This window comes from Tripterygium wilfordii, chromosome 14 (genome assembly GCF_013401445.1).
Source record: "Tripterygium wilfordii isolate XIE 37 chromosome 14, ASM1340144v1, whole genome shotgun sequence".
NCBI classification, from domain to species: Eukaryota; Viridiplantae; Streptophyta; class Magnoliopsida; order Celastrales; family Celastraceae; genus Tripterygium; species Tripterygium wilfordii.
In genome coordinates this window covers 9847262-9871338 of record NC_052245.1, presented here as the reverse complement: position 1 = coordinate 9871338, position 24077 = coordinate 9847262, and the positions used below count along the sequence as shown (strand labels likewise).

General features: G+C 34.8%; 2 protein-coding genes across 7 annotated transcripts; both read right to left on the bottom strand.

Annotated features, from left to right (window-relative positions):
* Window positions 1-5118: 5118 nt before the first annotated feature.
* On the bottom strand, window positions 5119-12408 carry LOC120015533. 6 transcript variants are annotated; one of them, XM_038867997.1, is made up of 9 exons: window positions 12264-12399; window positions 11698-11865; window positions 11509-11601; window positions 10745-10879; window positions 10566-10655; window positions 9590-9724; window positions 9437-9472; window positions 6798-8395; window positions 5119-6402 (listed from the first exon to the last, which is right to left on the bottom strand). In XM_038867997.1, exons 2-9 carry the CDS (start codon window positions 11782-11784, stop codon window positions 5508-5510), a joined length of 3069 nt encoding a protein of 1022 aa, XP_038723925.1. In that variant the 5' UTR covers window positions 11785-11865; window positions 12264-12399; the 3' UTR covers window positions 5119-5507. The 6 variants fall into 6 exon arrangements, with proteins under 6 accessions (XP_038723925.1, XP_038723923.1, XP_038723926.1 ...); XM_038867995.1 differs by having other exon boundaries at window positions 9437-9724; XM_038867998.1 differs by lacking the exon at window positions 9437-9472.
* Window positions 12409-15015: 2607 nt separating this feature from the next.
* Window positions 15016-21514, bottom strand: LOC120014207 (glycine-rich protein 5-like). The gene is made up of 3 exons (XM_038866126.1): window positions 21070-21514; window positions 15230-15429; window positions 15016-15120 (listed from the first exon to the last, which is right to left on the bottom strand). The coding sequence occupies exons 1-3, from the start codon at window positions 21512-21514 to the stop codon at window positions 15016-15018; spliced, it is 750 nt and encodes a 249-aa protein (XP_038722054.1).
* Window positions 21515-24077: the final 2563 nt, after the last annotated feature.

Sequence of the window (24077 nt, the reverse complement as noted above, 5' to 3'; positions counted from 1 at the left end):
CATAATTATTTTATTAAATATTAAATATAATGTTAAGTATAAAATTTAAATATTTTAAATATTAAATTAATGTTAAGTATAAAATTTAAATATTTTAATTAATAAAATATATTGTAATTATTAAATGTATTACTCCCTTCGTCCCATTTTAATTGTCCCCTTCAATTTTACACACAGTTTAAGAAAGTGCATTACTCCTCTTCAATTTGACATTTATACCCTCATTTATTAAGTTGGTTGTTGAGCTCTTCTAGCTTTTCAATTTAAGGATAAATAAGGGTAAGATGGGAAAAATGGATGAAATTAGTTTTAATTAATTGAAATGGGCAATTCATTTTGGGACATCCCAAAAAGGAATAGAGGACAATTAAAATGGGAATGATGGATTACTAATTTAACTATATTTTAAAATATATTTTAATTAAAAACGTTTTACAAACAATGGGGCCAGTGTGGGCCCCACGGTTACTTTTTGTTAAAAAAAAAAGAGAGCGGAAAACGCTTTATAAACTTCCATTGAGAGCATATAAAGCGCCAGCGGATCCGTTGACCAGGAACCAGTAGATCCGCTGGTTTCATTATGCTGTTTGACACGACAGAAGCCAGAAGAGGATTCGCTAATGGATCCGCTTCCATTTATGCTGTGCCAAACAGACAGTAGATACCAGTGGAAAAAAAACCATTTGAAAAATTGTTTCTATGGCACCCAACAATTTCCTCCCTTCACCCACATTTTTTTCTCTCCTTGGAAATCCCATTTTACCTTGTAATTGGTAAGATCTAAAGGCTTCTAAGGACATGAAGGTCATAGATTATTCCACTATCGATCCGCTGAGAGAGTTCGCTCAGGAAAATGTTTGTTTTGTCAAGAGGTGCCACAAGCATGGTCGTAAAAGTCCACATATACATATAATTATAAATGTTTCGTGTATGAATTTAGGGTCTATAAGTGGTGATTAAATTTTTCTTCTGTTATTTAGAATTTTGAAAGTTACATTCCATAGGTTTATCAATTTTGTGATTATTTGATAATATTATTTTTTTTTTTATGATGAATTGCACGATACCCAAGATTATGTAATCTATCAAAATATTTTTTTTTTTATGATGAATTGCACGATACCCAAGATTATGTAATCTATCAAAATATTTGAAACAACATACATGTTACAAGTAAAAATTGAGTCAAACAATCAGAGTTTTTGAAACAACATATATATATATATGTTAATATTTGAAAAAACATTTTAGAACTAGCATATATGTTAATTTTCAAATTATTTCCCAAATGAACCCAATGCATTGAACGAGCTCACGCCTAGTTTTATTAATAGTGAATTTCAACAATAGGGATGACAGAGTTGATGACAGAAGATGAACTCTTCCATTGATCGCACAAAGGGCTTGTTTTTCTTCTTCTTTTTCTTACACAAAATCTGATCACGCGCACATTAACTTCATTTATTTCTTAACAAAATCTCAATCCTTCGCCCATATCGACTAGCGTAGAAGGCGATTGGACTGAAACTTTTCTCCACATGATGATCAGGACTTCCAATCATAACAAGATTCATGATCCGGCATGATTAGACATGGACCAGTTGTTTTGACTTGCCATGGACAAGCCTTGCAACCGTCTCTTCCATCAACATAGATATCGAACGAATGAAACTGTCCTGGCCAAGACATGCTGCAATAGAACAGTGTTGTGCCCCAAATATTAGGTTTAAAAGTAAACCTGAAATCGCTCAGAAAAGAGAGTATATGTTCTCCCAAGTCATCATTCTTCGACCTGCAATGAATGGTTAGGTCTGTGTTTGGACCCAAGTAATTGTAGATATACACTGTCGTTTTTTCTGGAAAAATACTTGCATCTGCATGTAAGCTTATAAGAGATACTATTACTTGCAGGAATAGCAACAAATATTTGGTTAAGGAGGACTCCATGTTTTTGCTTTTGATCATATAATGGCACACTTTTGTTGATATCACGTTTTATATGTAGGTGAAATATTGGCCATAATGGAGAAGATTAAATGTGATGATTTTATTTTATTTAATTTTTTGGTATGTTTATATTTTAGATGGAATCATGGAGTATTGTATTAAAGACTCCATTTTTTACTGCAAAAAAAGAATAAATTTTTTCCTGTATATGTAAAGATTGGTTTGATTTTCTTGTTTGGGCGCATATATAGTTTGTCTAATTTGTTAATGTACAATTAGGTGTCTAATATGGATTAATTACTTTTATATTATGCTAAAAATAATTATTAACAAAATCACTTATTTATAAAAAAAATTAATTTTCTATTTTTTTTAAAAAAAAATTTTTGGATACATAAGGCCCACTTGGGGCAATACACCCACACTCCATTCCCTTCCCAAATAAACTCCAACCCCACATTGAACGCATAACCTAAGGGGTTTTGGCGGGGTAACCTAGCTAGCAACTGAACTACCCTTCAATTTCCCAAATTATTTAATGTTAGTTAATAATTAGCTTTAGTATTTTGTCTATTTAAAGAACATAATAAACTACTATCACTCCTTGGAGGCAGCAGCGATGGTTTATCTAGGCCAGCCCATTCATACATGTCATTCGTCCAAGTCCGTTAAAAGTTCATGTCCAGTGGGTCGAGATGAGTGACCTTCAGACCCACTACAAGACTTGCGATGCCGACCGAGGCCCGAATGATTGCATCTCAATTCACATAGTAAGTTTATAAAATAAAAAAAAAATACAATTAAATTTGTTCCTATGTATAGATGTTCCTTAGAGTATTTATAAGTCTTTGATTGAAGTTGTATACACATAATAATTGGACAAAACAAAACAAGTTGCTTATTTAAGATTGAAGAGACGCATAACTTTGGTCTTTTATGATGTTCTTCATTGTTATTGTAGGGGTCAAAGTTAACCTCAACAAATTATATGGGTCATGTTCAACCCAACAACAATATAAAAGCCCAACAAAGGCTAGGGCCCCGAAGCCTAACAACATAAAACATACCAGAACTTACAGTCCAAAAAGGACTTGGTCTTATCAAGGCAGTACGAAGCCGATGCAAATAAGGCTGAACCAATAACTAAGGGACGAAGCCGAAGATAAGGCAGTTCCTCGTTAAATGGTAACAGCCGAAACTACTGTAAACTACTGCAAACTGCTGTAAACTACTGCAAACTCCTCCAAACTACCGTAAACTCCTCCAAACTGCTATGAACTTCTCTAACTGCCACAACTGCTGGTAACTGCTCAAGAAAATCATAAAAGGAGTTCATTAGGAGGGTGGAGGGGGAGTTGGATTGGGATTTCTTACTCGCACTGTATTCACAAGTGATAAATAAAATACCTTATCATTTTGCACCATGGACCTAGGCTAAAAGCCGAACCACGTAAAATCTCTCTGTTTTGTCTTATATTTGTCCATTCATTCTCCACAATTCGATTGTCGATAATTTACATCAACAGTTATGCAGTTATGCTAGTGCTCTCAATTGGTATGTGTCCCATGATTTTTGTTTCAGCGCAAATATATATCCATATACATACACACATAACAGGTCTCTTATGCCATATTAAAGTACAGTCCTATAATACGGTATCTGTTTTCAACCGTTGGATCAATCCAACGACTGAGATTTTAAATCTAAATTCAGAGACATAGAGACCCAAATTGGCACATCACCCACCCAATGCTTTGCCATTCTTCTCCTCCTCACCGCCCTTTCTCGAACTCACCTAATGCCTTGCCAGTGATCACCGGTTGCGATTGCAGAATATCTTCTTAGACTCAACGTCCTCTCTGTCGTGACTCGCTACAAGGAAGGAGGTGACCAAATTTAGAAAAAAAGGAGCCCCAAATCGAAGGTCTCCAATAGGGATGGCAACGGGTCGGGTACCCTTCCAATTAGGAAATACCAAAACCGTTTTCATTTAAAATACTCTATACCAAAACCGTTCCAAAACCATTTAAAAAACCATTTAAATTTCCAAACCCGGAACCGTTTCATAACCGTTTACCATCCGATACCCGTTTACCATTTAACTTTTAATATTTTTATTTTTTTCTTTGATGATTAAATTAATATTGAGTATGATTTATATTAATTATGATTTTATAATTCAAATTAGTCTAATTTATAGTTTTATTAGTATGCTTCTATAAATATATAAGTTTTAATATACTTTATCATGTTATAATTTAGTATCCTAGTAGTATACCTTATAGATAATTTATAATATTATTACTATAATAGAATTTTTTATTAAACGGTTCGGGTACCCTAAACCCGATACCAAAAACCAAACCCGACCCTAAATCATGACAGGTTTGAAAACCAAAACCAAAACCGTTTCCAAAACCTATAGGATCGGTTTTCGGGTTTTGAATGGATCGAGTACCCAACGGATAGTGCTCGAATTGATTTTTTTTGCCATCCCTAGTCTCCAAGTTGCGAAGTATGAGTTGCCATCCAGGTTGTGATCTACGAGGAGATCGTTATGAAGATACTCCTGGAGAATGTGATCCGCAATGTAGGTTATTAAGCATGTCAGAAGGGAAAACGATGCAGCCATGGACGTGGTATATGCCTTCAAGCGCCAAGAAATGACTTTGTATGGCTTCCAAGGTTAGGGCCCTTTTTGGGGAAAAATCTGGTATATGTGGTTGTGTTTCGTATCTAGGATGTTATGGAATCCCTGATTAGTTGTTTAGGGGATTTGGGATTTCTTATGTTTCTACAATTGTCGATTGAATTGCAACAAATTTCATCAAAACAATGGTCAAAGGTGTTGGTAGCCAAGGATTTTTTGTCATTGTATGCAAATCTATCAAGAATTATCGAGTGACTCGATAACATGGCGACCATAAACCCTATAATTCTTAACAGGGTTATCAGGACATTACATTAGTAAGAGACGCTGTAACGGTGAAATTATCTTTCAATTTTTATTTTAAGTAAATTTGTACTTAATTGAATTTTAATGTTTATCTAAAAGATTTATTAGTATAATACTTTTTAATGAAAATTTTATTGGTATCATAGAGAACTTCTCTTTCTTTGGAATTACAAATATGCACACACCATTTCCCTGAGCAAAAGTTGCAACCTCCTTTGCACAACTCTAATATGACTCGTCTATTACTCAGAAATAGCAGTGTCAAAAAAACACAAGCATGATTACACGAACACCCTCAAGTAACACTCCCCAGAGGCCCTAGTGCCCTACATAACAACATTCATACTCAGATGACAAATACTCGAATAACACCCAACCATGTAGAAAAATAAAAAGTAAAAACTGCATAAAACCTACTTGGGTGTCCTCTGTATTACGATATATGTGAGTGAATGCACTGGTCATTGTTCCCTCAAAAATTTCTACTTTTGCAGGATTATAGTTCGAGGGTCTTCGAAACCACAGAAAAATGCAGAAATCATTCAACATTCCAGTTACCGGCATTTAATTCTATCCATGCTTGAAGCTGTCTGAAAGTGCAACTTAACTATTACCAGTCAGGCCCACGAATTGAGTAATCACATCTTCAAGATGAGAGAAGTGAGTCAAGAACTCTTGAAGTTCAGAGGACTCGAAGCAATTTTTCTGCCACTGGGAGACGCCTTCACCGATTACCTTGATACCACTCTGCAACATCTCCATTCCCTTGCTGATTCCATCAGGGAGCTTCTGCCTCTTGTTGGATTTGTTTACAGCATCAATTTCCATTCCTTCATATCTTGTAGTCTCACTATATATATTTGTAATCTTTTGAACCATTTCCTTCAGCACCAGGCTTTCTTTTGCTAACCACCCAAGCTGCTCAGAACTAGGTGTGACTGATAGAAGAGCGACTTCCTTCTCAAGAAATGCCTTCAACTCGGACATAAATAACTCCTCATTTGCTTCATTTCCCAACACTAGATCGTACGAAAGAGCTGCATCTGATGGCACAAATCTCCATAGCTGATTGCATGAGGTACGGGCTGCGAAGTACCCAAATGATGCAATTGCAAGATGAACTAATGCCCAGTTCCGCTCCCTGAATAGCATGTGATACAACTCCCACACAGCACGGCTCTCTGCACAATTATCAGTTTCTGACATCTCCATGTGACCAAAACCTTCCATAAAACGAGATAAATATGGTTTGCATTGATACAACTGAATATCTGATGCTGCTGGTCCAGAGATAAAAATATTATGAAGCTCCAAGATGACTTCCTCCATCTCCTCACACGAATATAGATCCTTCATATTGGAGGCAATCACCAACATTTCACTGAACAGCTTATAATAGACGTCCTTCATTGGTTTCTCTGGAAAACTTCGATAATTACGGATAATGACAACTAAAAACTTCAGGGTTTTCAAGCCAATAACAGATGTGCTGTCCTGCCTACAGGATAAGAAACTTTATTTCAGTACTCGCACATATATTAATGCAGATACATCAAAATACACATTGTCAAGAACATGTTAAAATATAACACGCCGGAAATTAAGGAAGCACTCAATGCAGGAATAGGCTAGGGGAAGTATATAAAAGAATTATGTATCTAATTTCCTTTGAAACCTATCAACAATGATCCGGGTATTGGCATATTCTGGGTAATAGCATTCAATGAATATAAATACACATAGGCACATGCATGAAAATTAGAAACAGTTGCCTATAGGATTTGTCAAAAGTTTAATTAAATTCTTCTCTGGCCTTATCTTTTTCTCTTTTCATTGAAACTGCTCAGAACACATGAATGCCGCATGCAAGAAGAAGGGAAAACTACTACTTACATTGACTGCAAAGAAGCAGATACTGCAAAAACTGGAACTGCAACGAATTCAGAGTCGCAAGTGCTCAACAATTTGTCATCGAAAATGTCTATAAACCCAATGTACTCTTTAATTATTTTATGTTTAGCAACACTTCTTATGTCTTCTGATAGGGAGTTCAGTGGAAAGCCTTCGAATAGCAAGGCGACAAACATACCTGATGACAACTGAGATCTGTCATTGCCAACAACATAATTATAAACAAAATCCACCATGGTTGGTGTGCCATTATTTAGAAGCATGCAGATTGACCTTGCCATTTTTCTCAGAAGAGAACTGGGGAGGACAAATGATTCTGACGCCACTAGCGTCATTAATGAGCAAAATTTATCAAGAATGTCACGCATTAAGTTAATTTCAGCATGACGAAACAAGAAGCACCAAAGTTCCATCACAATCTCCCAGCAAAGGAAGTGTGGATGGAAGAGATTCTCGAGCAGGAAAGCTTCCAGCTCCAACCAAGCAAAAGTTGAAGTGGCCACAATCATAAAGGTTTTAAGTGCGAGCAATAAAGCAGAAAGCATTGGTTGCCAATCGCATTCTACCGCTTTCCCACTGTTATGTAAAACAGGAATCTTCATGACAAGTATGGAAGAATATATCTCTTCTTCAATTAGTATATCAAACAACCATCCAAGTTTTCTGGTGATCCAACCCTTCACATCATCTTCAAAATCCATAGAATATCTCAGGAAGCTAAGGAATAATGCAACCCGACCAAGCATCAATATTCTAGCCCCCGACATATTTTCAGAACCAATGAACAAGACCTCATTCATTGAACTTCCAGTATAATTTCTACCAGGTTTTACATGTATAGAAGTTGAGCAGCATTCATTACTGAATAAGCATTCAAGAAGTTCAAACTTAAGCTCCTGTTTAATTTGCTGGGAATTCAATATAGAACTCAGTATATCCAAGGATGTCTTCTCCAATAGTTCAGCAAAAACTTCAATAGCACTTTTCAACATTTGATCATGGCTTAGTAAAATTCTAAAGGTTGAGATAGTTAGGACACAGAGATTAATTTCCTTGTATACTTGATAAGCTTGGAATGGATTTAGTGAACATATTTTCACTGCATTTACGAGGTAAAACTTCACTGGAAGAAATGTCCTTCTAGCCTCAGTCACAGAAATGATTTCCTTCAGAGGTGAAGACCATGCCTCAGCCGCACATCTGAGAGGCTCATTAATCAGTGAAATAAGAGCTACAATAATATCTGCAATGTTCACCTTGACGGCTAATGCCCCCTCACCAAGCTGAAGCAAGGAAACCACACCTTTCCACGACACATTAAGAATAGTTACCAGGCTTCCACCATCCCTTGCTGCAATAACGCCCAATTCACATAATTTCTCTATCGTGCCTTTTGTCAGATTTATAACATGATGCGTAAGATTGGCCTCTTCACAGCCTACATTGTCTTCACCTTTCCCAAGTTTTGCATCACATAAACTCCAATTCACAGCTTGGCAATACTCTTTGCACAGCCTTATCACACCGTCAAGCACAGCTTGTACAACCTTTATGACTTCTGAGCCAAATGAACTGATTCTCTATATATATAAAGAATGGATAGCACTTAGCAACATAATCCAACAAAAATCTATAGAAAAATAACGAACAATTCAAACAAAATAATGTAGTTTCCCAATGACCTAAAAAGTAAAAACCGAAGAATTTCATGATACTTGAACAGTTCTATAAGCAAGAACATGCAGAAAGTAACACATCTAACTCTAAGATACCTAAAGAAAGGATGATTTGAAGTTCAGGCAACTACAAATTTAAAACTCTCCATCATACCCAAAAATATGGAAAGAACTATCCAAGTAACAAGGAAAGGAAATTACTGTTTCTTACATCTTGTACTTACAAGTTACAAGTACTACACTGGGGAGAAAAGCAGTAACCAGTAAAGTACTGTGTATCGACAAATATCCCATGTTGTATTTTGGGGGGGGGGGGGGGGGCAAACGCACAAATGGAGATAAAAAGGAAGGGGACGCAAGTGTCAATTTTTAAACAAATTTTTCTCCGTAAGTAATTTCTTTTTGCAAATGAAAGAGTTCGACAATTTCTAAAAACTTTGGAGAAGGTAAATGTGGTTAACAAAAAATAAAGAAGTCTTTAACCTAAGCAAGAAAACAGAAAGAAACAATTCTAACTCTGGGTATTTGTGAAGTAAACAAAAAAGATATTGTTGCTCATCATGCAAACATCTGACCCAATGGTAGAGTTGCAAGAGTGCAATCTAGAGTTCACAGGTTCAATTCCTGGAAACAACCTCTTTAAATATTATGTGATGCAAGGTCTGTGTACATCCTGCTTGACCCTGACCCCTTTACGAGAGCCTTGTGCACGGGAGTTATTCATCTTTTTACCATGCAACCTAAAATTAAGTTCCAAGGAAAGTTTAGGAGATGAAAGCAGGAAGGAACAAAAAGCATCATGTTTTGATGATTCATCATCTAAAACATATAGTAGCGATATCATGTTCAAATAACTAAGATGCAAAATGCATAATTTAACAATAAAAAAAAACAGGTAATTGCTTCAGGATCAAAAGATCCATAATGAAATCCAAAGACAAGTACCTTAGTCTCTGATACAACATCTTTCGTTAAATTTATCTGTTCCAATATCATGTTCAAATAACTAAGATACAAAATGCATAGTTTAACAATAAAAAAACAACAAGTAATTGCCTCAGGACCAAAAGATCCATAATGAAATCCAAAGACAAGTACCTTAGTCTCTGATATAACATCTTTCGTAAAATTTATCTGTTCCAATATGAATCTCTCTACAATGTCACCTTGAACAGGGTATTTTGACAGAGAAAAAATAGTAGCTGCAGCGAGGCTCAAAAGATCCAAAAGCAGCTGTAATAGTTAACAGTAAACGTCATAAGAGACAAACTAGTTTTCATAAAAAGTCCGTGCAAAAGAATAGATGACACAAATAACATATTAAGCGGCCAAGCAATTTATCATACTCAGGAGAGAACTTGATATTTGGAGAAAGATTCCTATTGCCAACATTTGAGAAAGCACAACACCACAACAATTATTTTACATAAAGATGCACCTGTCAAGGATGGTGCCACTGTGCTAGAGTTGCAGAATTTGACATAGAGGAGAAATGTGGCTCGTCAATGGAAACATACAAACAAGTATGTGGTGTAGGTGTGTTTAGTCAATAAACAAACTGACTTTAGAAAAAAAAATCTGTGCAACAGAAAAGATAATGAACTCAGGGATTAGATAGTTTGCCACACACTACGGATTTAGGCTTCCTTGCAGAAGTCCCAATTTTACGACTGTAATCCCTTCATTAAAATGACCAAAAGAAGCAAGGATTTTGGTCTATCAAAGACAAACAGCAAGACAGGGCTTGCATAGCCAATACCCAAAAGAAGATTGAACATCTTAAAATGGATAAACAGGTATCTGACATCACAACCAGTTACCAAATTCTAACTTGTAGAATCTATGAAGGCTCCATGTATGTAATTGTAAGTGATAACATACTCAACACCAAGTTGACCTAAAGGCTTTAGCCAAGAATCATTGGCCACGTGACCATTAAACCAGTGGTATAGTATCACAAGATATCAAATTCTCCCTCTCGTCAAAAGCTCTGATACATCAAACTGGCTTCCCTTTAACAAATTCTTAATGATCCTCATTCCAGAGAAAACTCCAATGAAACTAAGATGTCTACCTGGAAAAAGAGGTTGCAATGTTCTTCTTCTTGAGACTCCTCACTTGACATAAGAGTCATCTTCAGGTGCTTTCCACACCACATGCTTGCCTAAAATTGCAAACTCTTACTTTAATATATGTCACAACTCTATAAAGTACAGAGGAACAAGAAAAAAGTGAATATGGTGTATAATATACCTTTGTGGCTAGGGCGAGAAATTGTGGTAAGCAGGCAGATAGGTCTGAATCTACATATTTTGCAGCAACACTCAATATAGTTTTGTTTACCATGCACTGGGACACATCCAAGCAAGTAAAGTCTTCCCAAAATGTCCATTTTGTTGTTAAGGCAATAGCTATGAGCAGCATCAAAAGGCATGTAAGAAGAATGAGACATCACTTCATAATCATATTCTGATTGATGATATGGGGGTTTCATTTTCAGGAATTATGTTTTTCCAAGCATACAACTAAAACACTAATTAATTAAGCAATGGGGTTTTTGTAGTAGAATCGACTTTAATTGACAATCAGACCTTCAATATCCACTCTAGTTAAAAGAATTATAGTAACCAAAAAGAGCAGCACTCACAAGGTCCAGAATTTTTTGGCATAGTATGCAACATTTCTAAGATCTGCACACAGACCCTATGCCTATATTTGTGGGCGGCTGTGTTTATTCTTTATTTAATCTGTTAAATGCTCAGGGGAAAAAACACCCAGGCACATTCCTGAAATAAACATTGTTGGTCAAGGACGCAACGCAATTGTGTACCATACACTTAGTCTCCAAAACAACACATTGTGGACATTCAGTAAAACTTAAAAATTTAAAACGAAATCCTGGTCAATGAGTAGGATTCTTGCTCTTTTGGCAGTTTAAAGATCCAATGTGCACACTTCTGTAGAGTAGATTACACAACTAAACAAGAAATTAAAGGGGAAGATTGTAAAGTGGATACTGTAAGGTACTCGATAAGAGAAGGAAAACCAAATTCTTCAGGAAGATCGAAATCACCGAGTTTGGCTATCAGTTGAGCACGGCTCTCAACAACCTGCGAATAGCACAAGAGGGGTCAACAGAAAATTTTTGCTAGTGGATGGATTGTACAAAAATAACTTTCAAAATTTTATGAGGAGACAGTAAATGCCTTTTGTTTTCGATGGTTACAGAATGGAAGATTCGTGCATGTCTCGCAACAGTAGATAAGCAAATTCTCAGCAAGATAACACATCATATCAACAAAAACTCAGCTAATGAATGTATGGGCTTAAGCATCCCAAAACAGTTCCCCCAAACGAGAAGTTTTCAATTTAATCTGCAATGTCTTAAAAAGGGAAATTCGTGAATGTAAAAATAACGCTTTGGAATTCTTTCTAACACATGAATTCTTCAAGAAAGACAGCTTCATGTTTTCATTATCGTGATTATCTGCGAAAAATATAAGTCAGTAGTGGAAAACAGTAACTTATCAAACATAAAACCCTAGTACTGATGCTCATAAATCCACAATTCACTGGATGATTTTGAAGGCATGATTGAATTCACAGGAAAATAGGTAAATGAAGATATTGCACTATGAATGCCAGAAAATGAGCAGTAGATTATCCAGAAGGAGATTAACAAACGCGAAGAATCAGCTATAATTTTGCAGTAGAATTGAAATTGAAACGAAATAAACAGCAGATTAAAGATGGTGATTCGAAGAAAGCTTACGTCTGCTGATTTAATCTCTTCAAGTAGGCTCTGCAGGTGCTCAATCGAGGCCCCTCTCCCCATTCTCTCCCTCTCTGTCTGTGAAGTCGCGTACTCTACTCTTTTGTGCTTCGATTTCCCGCCTCTAAAACAAGCCAAAATCAAGTGTAACAAAGCAAAGAAATTAGCCCTTTGGGAGTGGGACCCACTTTTCCGAAGGACGTCGTCCTCCGCTTCTAGATTTGTTAAACTTGAGAGTTGTGCCAGGTTTTGGGTTGGGCTTAAGAACAAAATAAAGTAGTTTTGTAACTATGAAACGTAAAGTGGGCCTCATTATAACTTGGCCAGTAAGATGAGGCTGGGCCTGAACCTAATTCGAGTATTCAGCCCACCAAATACCCCACAGGCCCACACGACACATCCTACATTTTTTTTTTTTTTTTGCATATCTTGTAACTAAATATGTCAATCCTAGATTCCTATCAGTTTGTCTGTGTTTTTTTTCCTTGGCAAAAATTTCATATAAATGCTAAAGTACTATGGTGCGTCATTTACTAGTTTTTTTGGTCGTCATGTATTAGTTACAACTGCTTTTAAGTTATGTCTGGCCTTATAGGTTAATTTTCACAAAGGCTCTCTGATTGGAATTGGTACTAGTACAGAAGAGACTGAGGCAATGGCAGCAAGGCATTTCTGCAAGTATGAAACTCTACTAGTTATGTATTTGGGCTTGCCTCTGGGTGCAAATCTCAAACTGACAAAGACTTGGCGAAATTCAAGAACAAGCTAGAAAGTTGGAAATGTAAACAACTATCAGTAAGGGGTAGATTAACCTTAATCAAGTCTGCCCTCTCCAGCTTGCTTTTATACTACTTATCCATTTTTAAAATACCCTCATCAGTTGCAAAAAAACTTGACCAACTACAAAGGAGGTTCTTGTGGGGTGGATCAGATGAACATAGAAGCATGCACAATGTTAATTGGCATCATGTCATTAAACCAATGATGTTTGAAGGTACTGGAATTGGAGATAAAACAAATAAAAAATCAGGCTTTGTTATTCAAATGAGCTTGGAGGTTTTGGAGCTTCCAAGTTGGATAATCGATTATCCATGGCGGCTCTGGTATTTTTGCGTGGCACACACAAGAAGGAAAATTTGGGAATCACCGGCTCCGATACCAAATGTTATAGCCTTTTTCAACCTTAACCTAATGTACAGAGGAAATGGAGATGAATATTGTAATAGAAGAAATTGTTTTCATTAAATATCAAAAACTGATTACAGAACCGGCTCAACTTTCTTTTATACAAAACAAGTTAACAGAGAGTTAACATACTTCTAATAGAAACAAGCTTAAAACGAGACTTAATGGCATGACCTAAACAAACTAACAGGAAGACTTAACAGTCTTTTAACAAATCATATATATAATATACGATTACTGAATAAGGAAATGATTTTGGTGCTGCCACGTTAGCTTCTAAATAAGCTCTATGATTGTCACAAGGATTTAGGGAAAATATTAGATTATTATTTTAAATAAAATTGAATTATATCAAATTCATTTTGGCAACACTGTAAGTTCGTGTACCAGTTTAAACATTTATTTGGTCTTTCGTTCCCATATAATTTTATCATTTAATCTGTGTCATAAAGTTTCATGTTGGTCTACTATTCACACTTAAAGTCTTAAATGCTTACATTCCCAATTAATTAATTTTACCTATTAATGTCTACCGTTCTGTTGTCTTTTGCTATTTGTTAGAATTTACGATGTTTAATACCAATTATTTGTTGATTGTGATGATTGTTTAACATGTATAAATTAGAAAAATCTTTGTGTTCTCTACTTCTCCTAGTCTTTCACAACAATAAAATTAAGTTTTTATATCATTATGTTTGATATGCTGAAAAATTGATCATACAATGATGAATTGGGAAGTTATTGTATGCATCAGCCGACTACGAGATTCTAAGAACGTCTGAAATAACAATGACTTTGTGGATATGTTTCTTTTGGATGCATAGGTAATGGTGGACTCTTCTATTTATTCCTCTTCTTTTGAAACCAATGTATTGTCATTGTTTAGGTATATAACATAACAATTTTAATTTTATTTTATTAAACCTAAAACCCTACCTGGATGTATTGCCTAACATATTGTTCTTCGTGATATTTTTTTGTACATTAATTTTCAACTTCGATTATGCAGGGAACACAAATCCATGAAAAAATTCGCAAGCGTCAAGTTAAAATATTTTGCAATAAAATCAAAGAGGAACATATCTACTTGATTAGAAATTTTAGAGTGGTTAATAGTAATGATGCATACAAGGTTATAGCGAGAAACTTATCAATTATTTCTTTGCTCATTTCTTCCTTCAAAGAGCTATCAGGATACAATTATTACAACTTTGAAAAATCATATGAATTTCTAAATCTATGACTCCGATATACGTACATGGACGGACTTACAAAAAACAATGAAGCCGCCACCAATTATTTTGGAGATGCAATTCGTCACCTTTTAAAATACCAGTCTACGTTTTGAGCATAGGGTTTGGGGGTCGATTGAGTGTGGGGAAGGTGTTAGAACCTGATGAATATCCGTCACACAGGATGGGGACCCAAGTCTAGCATCACAAGTTTAGGTCTAACTCTCTATTGAAAACCCAAGTTGACAATAAGAGGTTTGTCCTCCCTTATAAGTTAGACTCTAAACCCACCATCTTCCGATATGGGATTCTCATCAGCACCCCACAACACCCACTCACGCGGTTACTAACATTGGACAATGACTAATGTATTTTTTGATTTTCTTAAAAATTGATTTATGAAAACTTCTCTCGTATGGGTATAGAACACCACGAAAAGCCTACAAAAATTCATCTAAAGATATCTTTTAAATTTATTTTTTGGAAAAAAACTCCTTCTCTATGGGTATAGATACGTAATCCTTTGTATAGACATTGTGGCGGACGGACACTAAGATGAAATAGTCCCGCTAATATGCCCAATGTCCCTGCTGCAATATGATGAGAGGCTATTCCTCCCGGAGCAAAAGGATCAAAACCTTCCACACCCCACGCTGGATTTACAGATTGGACCTTTCCGGTTAGTCCATAAGGATCGGACACCCAGATTCCGGGTACATGGAATGCGCCAAACCCAAAGCAAGCCACTCCTGAGAGAAATAAATGAATTCTACAAAAAATTCATAAAAGGTATTTTTATTATTATCTTTTAAACTTATACAGGTACAAAATTCTACGAAAAAAAAAGCTTATAAAATTTTAATAAAAATGTGTTCTTAAAATTTTATTTTTATGTCCTACTTTTGAACTCGATGATAAACATATAGCTTAAAATCGATTATATCAAGTGGGTGGTGAGAACCATTTTTGTTCGAGATGATAGCTATGCCAAATTTGAAATTAAAATAAACACATTAAAATATAAAGTTGGCCCAAGAGAGGGAATAAGTCATGAAAAATAAATGTTGGCCTCAAAAAGGAACTCAAGCCCAAAAATGTCAACGGCCCAAAAAGAAAGTAAGCCAAGAAAAATTACATGTGGCCAAAATGAAGTAAACCCAACAATCAGTATGGCCCAAAAGAAATAAAAAAACCTAAACATTGGTCCAAGAAATCCAAAAGGAAATGAAATAAAAATAAAAATAAAAAACATAAACTTAAAGCTCATTTACAAGAAGAAGAATCCCTATTTGAAGCAAAGCATTTCACAAAAAGGAGAATCCAATCCAGATAGAACGAAAAGTGAAAGAAAACGAAACAAAAAAAACACAACCAATAGGGGAATGAGACTTCCTCCTATACGGGGACAGAATCCCATGAAAGAGAAAGTCCCCTTGTTGCAAGAGAAACGACTTAGTTAGAGAGAAACTTTTTCTATGAATAACCAGTTCAAATAGGAAGAGGGAATAGTGCCAAAGAAAATAAGGCCAAAAGAAATATCTCTTATCTTTTTAACTCTCTTTTCTTCCCGTCCTCTCTTTCCCTCTTTTCCTCTCTTTCTCTTCTTTCTCTCTTTCTCTTCCTAGCTTTTTTCTCTCTTCTTTTCTTTCTCTACCAAAACCCACACCTCTACTCTTTCTTTTGTTTCTCTAACCGTGCCTCCTCCCACTTAAGACCAACCCCCTTTTTTTTGTTCCCTTCGCCTAAAACCCAATTCCTTTTTCCTACTATTATTGTCGAAAGACCTCTGCTCTCTCCTTTTGCTTTTGCTTTTTGCCCCCAAACACATGCTCTCTCTTCTCTTTTTTAATCTCCCTTTCTGTGATCCCAATTCTCTCTTTTTATATCTTTTGTAGAAGACTTTTATAGGATTTTAGGTTGTGGGTTGGTTTTTGTAAGATTTGGCTTGCTTCAAAATTAATTGGACTTTGAGCTCGTTTTTATAAGTTGAATTAGTTGAGCTTTGGGTAGCACGGGCTTGTATTTTTTTTTTTATTTTGAGTTTAATGAAGAGAAAATTGAAATCTAAAAATTGAATCAACTTCAATCATATAATATGTATATACATCTAAAGAAAATGAAGAGACAAAAAAATGTTTTCTTGAAAAAATTGACCTAGACAAAATTCAGGCATTACATCCCTAAACCTACTCCGATACCACATGTAAACATTTTGCTCCGATACAATTAGTGAAAATTTAATTGAAGAATATTTTTTGAATAATTAATTAAACGAGTGAGAGAGAAGAGATCGGAAAACCGAAAAAGAGAGATTTGGAAAAGTAGAGATTTAAGATGTTGCTCTTGATACTTGTAATAGTAGTTGCAATAATTATTACAATTTTTAAAAATCATATGAATTTCTAAATGCATGACCAATACAATAAGTATAATTTTAATTGAAGAATAATCTTCAAATAATTAATTAAATGACTAAGAGAGGAAAGAGACGAGAAAATAGGTAAAGATAAAATTGAAAAAAAGAGAGATTTATGAGGATGCTCTTAACACTAGTAGTCGTAATTGTAGCAATATTACAATTTTGAAATATCATATGAGTTCCTAAATCTATGGCTCTGATATAATAAATACAACTTTAGTTGAAGAATAATCTTCAAATAATTAATTAAATGACTAAGAGAGAAGGGACGGGAAAACCGAAAAAGATAGATTTGGGAACTCATTGACAACTTAAATATGTTCAAATTTATAGACAAAAGTTGATTGTGTATATGTATATATGGTGTGCGTGTGTATATATATATACAGTATATTTGTTTGCATATATTATACACGGTTTGCAGATTTGTGTGTGCGTGTATATATATATATATCTACACAATATATATGTGCGCAAGGTTTAGGATTTCTATGTATGTTTATATGACCCGAATATATATGTCTATGTACATGAGTTTATGTGTTTATATATGTATATGTGTGTGTACATGATATGATTGTTTATGTGTGTATGTGACTCTTTAAATATGCACTTTACTTGATATTATGTTTGGATACCCATTTGATCCATTTTTTGTGTTTGTTTATTGGGCATGAATCGAGTGGGAACACTTGGGTCGAGGGGCAACTTAGAAGACTTGGGCTGAAGAGCATACTTGGAGGAATTGGGTCCAAATTTGAGCATTGGCCCCCATGGGCTATATTTGTATACTATTTGTATTTGTATTTTTTTTTATTTTTTATTTTGTATATAATTGTAAAGTGTAAGCCTTGTAATAGGATAGAAAAATAGTGGAGGTAAAATAAAAATGCATACATGATATTGTAGGGTGCTAGAAATATATTGAAATTTAGGAATTGATGATATGAATGGTGATTGCATTAGATTGCATGTTTAGGATTCAAACGCCATGATCCATAGATGTACACTAGGCCATGTTTGAATGTCATGAAAATAAATGCAACGCGTTAGTTTTAGGACTAACCCAAGCCGTCCAACCCTAATAAACGCACCAAGAATAATTATGGAATCTGTATGCTCTATTTAAATACCAAGGAGCCTTCAAGATGTTGGGATTCATTCAGAACATTTGGATTTCGTGGAACTAGAAAGCAAACATGTTTTTAGGGATTAGAAGAATTTATTTAGGGACTCAAAGGTGTGTTTAAAGATATTTGACCCATTCAATGAGCTTTAAATGAATTCTTTCTTTTCTCATGAAGAACATAATTGTAAGTATGGCTTAAATTAAACCATTTTCATTGATTGTGGGCCCTTTTGGTGCATCAACCAAGTTCCCAAAAATCTCTTTTCCAAAACCATCAAAACTCACTCCAATGTGGGATTTTCCATCAAATCCTATCCAAATAGCCTTTTTTTCAAACTTATCAAAACCCACTTCAAGAGGGATTTTTCATCCAAGACTAAGTAAAGCATTTTTGGCCAAGCTGAGAATGGTCATAGTGATCCCGTGCACCTTTTTTTTTTTTTATCAAAAATGACTCCAAGTGGAATTTTTCATCAAACATTTTTTGCCAAGCCGGGAATGGCCGTAGTGATCCCGTGCACATTTTTTTTTTATCAAAAACCACTCCAAGTGGAATTTTTCATCAAACATTTTTGGTCAAACCAAGAATGACCATAGCGATCCCGTGCAACTTTTTTTTTTTTTTTTTTATCAAAAACCACTCCAAGTGGATTTTTTCATCAAACATTTTTGGCCAAGCCGGGAATGGTCATAGTGATTCCGTGCACCTTTTTTTTTTTTATCAAAAACCACTCCAAGTGAAAATTTTCATCCATTTCCAACAAAACCCATCAAAATGGGATTTTCTAAATCAAATCTTAGTCTAACATTAATATAACATTTCCAACCATTTGATAATACGTGATTTTCCAGGCATGTGGAAAACTCATTAAAACAACTGGGACATACAGTTATCCCTCAAAACCAATTAGAGACAAATAGGAAAACATTTTGAAGGTAATCGTTTTCTGGAGTTGTAGGGTGCTTAACACCTTCCCACGCTCAATAGACCCCCTTACCCACTTTTCTCGTAGACTAGAACGGATGCCCAATTGCATCCTAAAAACCAATTGATGGCGACTTCGTTGTTTTTCATGCCGGTTGCTTCACAGTGAAATTAGGCCTTTAAGGTGAAATTTAGATTAAATTTGTGTTCCAAAAAAGCATAAATACTTTGTTTTCTTTATTCTTCCTGAAATTACATATTATACTTGTTTTTGAAAAACAATGTAATTACATGTATATAATGAGAAATCTCATTGTTTATTTTAAAAACATTGAAAACAATATAGTTGCATACAAACAATGGAATCAATGGATTTCTTTTGTCTAGAATTTAAAAATATTGGATTGGATTGAAATTAAATAAAAATAATATAATTATTGTTGATATAATTATATTATTTCTTAAAACAATGTAATAACGACTTGAAACACTTAAAAACAATGTAATAAAAATTTGGAATAATAAAAAATAATATAATAACAATCTATAATACTAAAAAAAAACAATGTAATAATAAGCTATACTACTTTTAAAACAATGAAATAACATTTGGTATAAGAAGAAAAACTAAACCCTAAACATCCAAATTAGAAGAGAACGTCTATAGCATAATGGAGTCCACTAACAAGTTCAGATCTATTCAAATCATAGATCAGCATAAACAATGGCTCCAACTTAGGTTGTTCCATGGAGAAAAACACAAGTAAGTGGTACACATTTGCCGCGGGAGGGTTCAGATGCACACATTATCATTTTTAAATTGCAATGCTCATTTTTCATCCTTATCTATTGTTCTAAGCGTACACATTATCATTTCCCATAAATATATAAGAGTTTCCTGTTGTATATATGTCGGCTACACGTGTGCGTGGTCACTGAATTTGAATTCGAGACACGAATCCCATGGCCTAAAATATCTTTGATATCTTCCTTTCCTTTCTTTTTGTCTTTTTTTACTTTTTTTTTTGTCTCACCTATTAATGGGGGGTGACAAATTCCATTTTTTAAGTTTTAATTTTTTTTTTCTATACATTAATACATCAGTTGAAAATCTAAAATTTTTAATTTTTCTAGTTTTAAGATTTAACACTGAAATTTAATAGCATTTATTTTTTTCGTTTTTAGTAAAAAGTAATGTCCCATTATTATTATTATCGCAAAAGCCGTGACAAGTGGTATCCATGCACAATGTGGTGGTTCTGCCAATTCATTCATTCATTATTCAACGGCTTTGTCAAAGTGCCTTCTTATCCTATTAATAATACACAAAAAGACCATCCATTTTATGTATAGATAACATCTGATGTTATTGGTACGGTTAAGTCTAGATAATTATAAATTCGAACCTTTATTCTGTATAATTAAATTTCATTTTGTGTGAATATATTGCTTTCTCAATGACAATTATATTGTTTACTGATTTCAAAATAGTTTTGGGTTAACTAACGAGAAAGATGGATCGATCGGTTGACAATCGACTGAGTTAGATATTTGTATCCCATGTTCGATTTCAATGTGATTTGAAAAGGAAAAAAAATTTGTTTTGAGTTAATAACTAAAAGAGAAAATTTGAGAGTAAGAAATAGGCATATATAGTAGAACGAAAAATAAAAACAATTGATCGGAAAATCAATTACTGCATGGTGCATGCATGCATACATGGAGTACGGATACAGAATACAAGTACGGATTTGTCTCCGGGTCTAAGAGACAGCAACTTAACGGTAAACACAACAAAACTCAAAACAATAATAACCGAACAGAATTACTAAATTAAAACAAGAAAAAAGACATGCAATTAATAATAGGCAAATTAAGTTTACTCAATCAAGGATGAGATGGGAAAATCTTGCAACCTCCTGCACCACCAAGCCCACCACCTGCACCCCCAATACCACCAGCTCCACCGCCAAGTCCACCAAGACCACCAGCTCCACCACCTAAACCTCCTAGACCACCAAGACTACCTATTCCTGCCGCCCCACCAATTCCACCAAATTTTCCAATACCACCACCCAACACTGGCAACCCGGCCACACCCGCATACCCACCCACACCCGCAAACCCACCCACACCACCATATATAAAGTTCTTCTTCTCCCCCACACCCACAGAACCACTAGCTGGTGACACTGCATTAGCATGCTCAAATACTTGCTTTTCAATTGGTGCACTTGCATGCTCAAGTTTTTGGTCATGGTGAGCAGCATCATGACTAGCAGAAGGTACTTTGCGTGAACTTGCATGCACTAGCATTGTACCAATTAGTGCACACAACAACACCACATGAAACCTTGCCATCTCTCTCTCACTCTCTCTCTCTCTCTCTCTATAGATATATATAGCTTAATTGGATGAATATGACTATATTGTAGATGCATTGTTGCGACTAGTTGCTTATATAGAGGGGATTTGGAGAAGGTGGTCGGAGACAGTTGAGAGCAATAAAGAGGGGATCGATGGGTAGTAAATGAGGATGAAACTTTGCACTCACGATCTCGAGAAGGGGAATTCGTTTTAATGAATTCAGTGATATCTCAAAAGAAGTGATGATGAATTTAATTTTTAAGGAAGCCATGCAATGTCAAGTCATGAAAATCAATCGCCACATGTAAGATGTGTTTTGACGTGTGTGATCAAGAGTGGTAGTATTGGTCTACTTACTTAATTAATATTAATGAAATTAACAAACTCAAATTCGTATGGCCTAATTAATGTTAGGGAAATGATAATGCGGGCTGTGATTTGCTGTAATGAATCCTTAACAAGTGTTTTTAGGGTATACTTTATCAATAGTATGTGGGTTGGACTTTGGAGTGCGGACTAACAAAATTTCATCAAGAATATTTGATATATTAATTGTTTTGGGAAGCATAACTACATCTACATAATTAATTAGATCTATTTTTCTATATATTAATATACTAGTTTACATAAAACCAATAGATTTAATAGATATATATAGTTCATTTAATTTTGAATTTGAGCATAATTTATAGAAAAATCAATTAATTGTGTAAAAAAATTTACTCTTATTCAAGATTCTTGTCCTGTAGCACTTCCATCAGTTTCTTTAAATTGATGCAAGTAGCTATTTTAGCTAATGAAACCTTCAAATTTGACAAAAATGTGGATTGCATCAGTCTCTCTTAAAGTTCTGTAAAATAAAGAATTACAATAAGAGTTATCTACTTCTAAATAATCAGTGTTGCATTCTGTACTAATAAAATAATATTATTAATCAATAGTTTTTATATCAAAATTGAATTCATCACCTCGTTCTCACTTCTCTTTCCTTCTTTGCTTCTCCATGGCTTCATGACTACTCCTCTCATCTTCTTCTTTGTACGATTAACTTCATATTTTCTGCTCTCACTCTCACTAAATCTATCGAGATAATACAACCTTCATCGCTTCTCACTACGATTATTTTTTCCCGCTTTAGATTTTTCGATTGTGGCTATATGCCTACAGTTTTCTTCGATTTAGTGGATTGTTTTTTTGTTGGTTTTTGTTGCAAATTTTCTTCTTCGATATGTCCCTGCATGAATTTTTAATTTCTTTTTTTTTCCTGGCGGTTGCTTCCTGTCGAGTTCTCTAGTAGATTCATTCGGTGGAGAATATTGTAGTGGGTCAATGAGATTATACATATTATATATTGAATTGTTAAATGGAAAATTTAGTTGGAATTGTTTTGGTGAATTGTATAATTGAATTGTTTGATAAAATTGCATATGCATATATGATATATGCTTGCAATTTCAGTTTAGTTCTTTGCCCAATTCTGCAGTTGATCTTAGCAGTTAACAGATGTGGTGCAATATAGTTCAATCTCATGACTAGAATCCATTCAAGCATTGTGGATGACTTTGATTATTGTTGCTCTCTTTTTGGCTTTAATTTTATCATGTTTGCAATGTGGATATGTTAAAGCTACCGGTTTTAATAGTCAAATTGCATCTTTTGAAGATGACTTTGATCATTGTTGCACTAATTGATGTTTGAATAATATGTGCAGCAATCATTCTAAGAATGAGTTCATTTTTTAAAAAATGGTTCCAAGAATCTTGTTTAGACTCCTCATCTGATGAAGATATTGAAGAGATGCTCGTATTCGAAGCAGAGCATCAAAGATTGGAGAGGATTAGGGTCTTAGCTTCGCATACTCCATGATTGTACATTGATCGTGGATATATTGAAGGACATGAACGACTATTTAATGATTATTTTGCTGAGAATTCGATTTTATCCTCCTGATCGATTTAGAAGAAGATTTTGAATGCGACATGATTTATTTCTTCGCATCCAGTCTACAGTAGAAACTCATGAATCATATTTTCAACAAAAAAATGAATGAGACTCAAAAGTTGGGGTTATCTTCACTTAAAAAGATTATGGTTGCATTTAGAATGCTTGCGTACGGTGTTTTGGCCGACCTTTTGGATGAGTATGAGCACAACTATATTTTCTATGCATAACTTTGTGAAAATTGTTATCTCTGTTTTTGGAGAGGTCTACTCAGTAGAAGACAAGGAGAATCAGCATCACCAATATCGCATATCCTCGCCATTCCCTAAAGACACTAGTGTGACGACACGTAATTTGGAAAAATTATGATAATAAAGGCGGCCGAGTTATCGATCGCCTCCAGAATACCTGATGCGATCTGGTCCCGTCTATTCAACCTAGCATCATTTTGAAAGACTCATAAGCGTTGCTCGTGAAAAAAGTTGTGGAGATGAGACTCTATGGTGCGATGCGTGTCTTCTCAACGGAAACTAAGCCGTCCATTGGAGCCTGAGGGCCACCACAGGAGTCGGTGACGTAAGGCTTCTACAGTTCAACATTTTGTTTTTGATTCTAG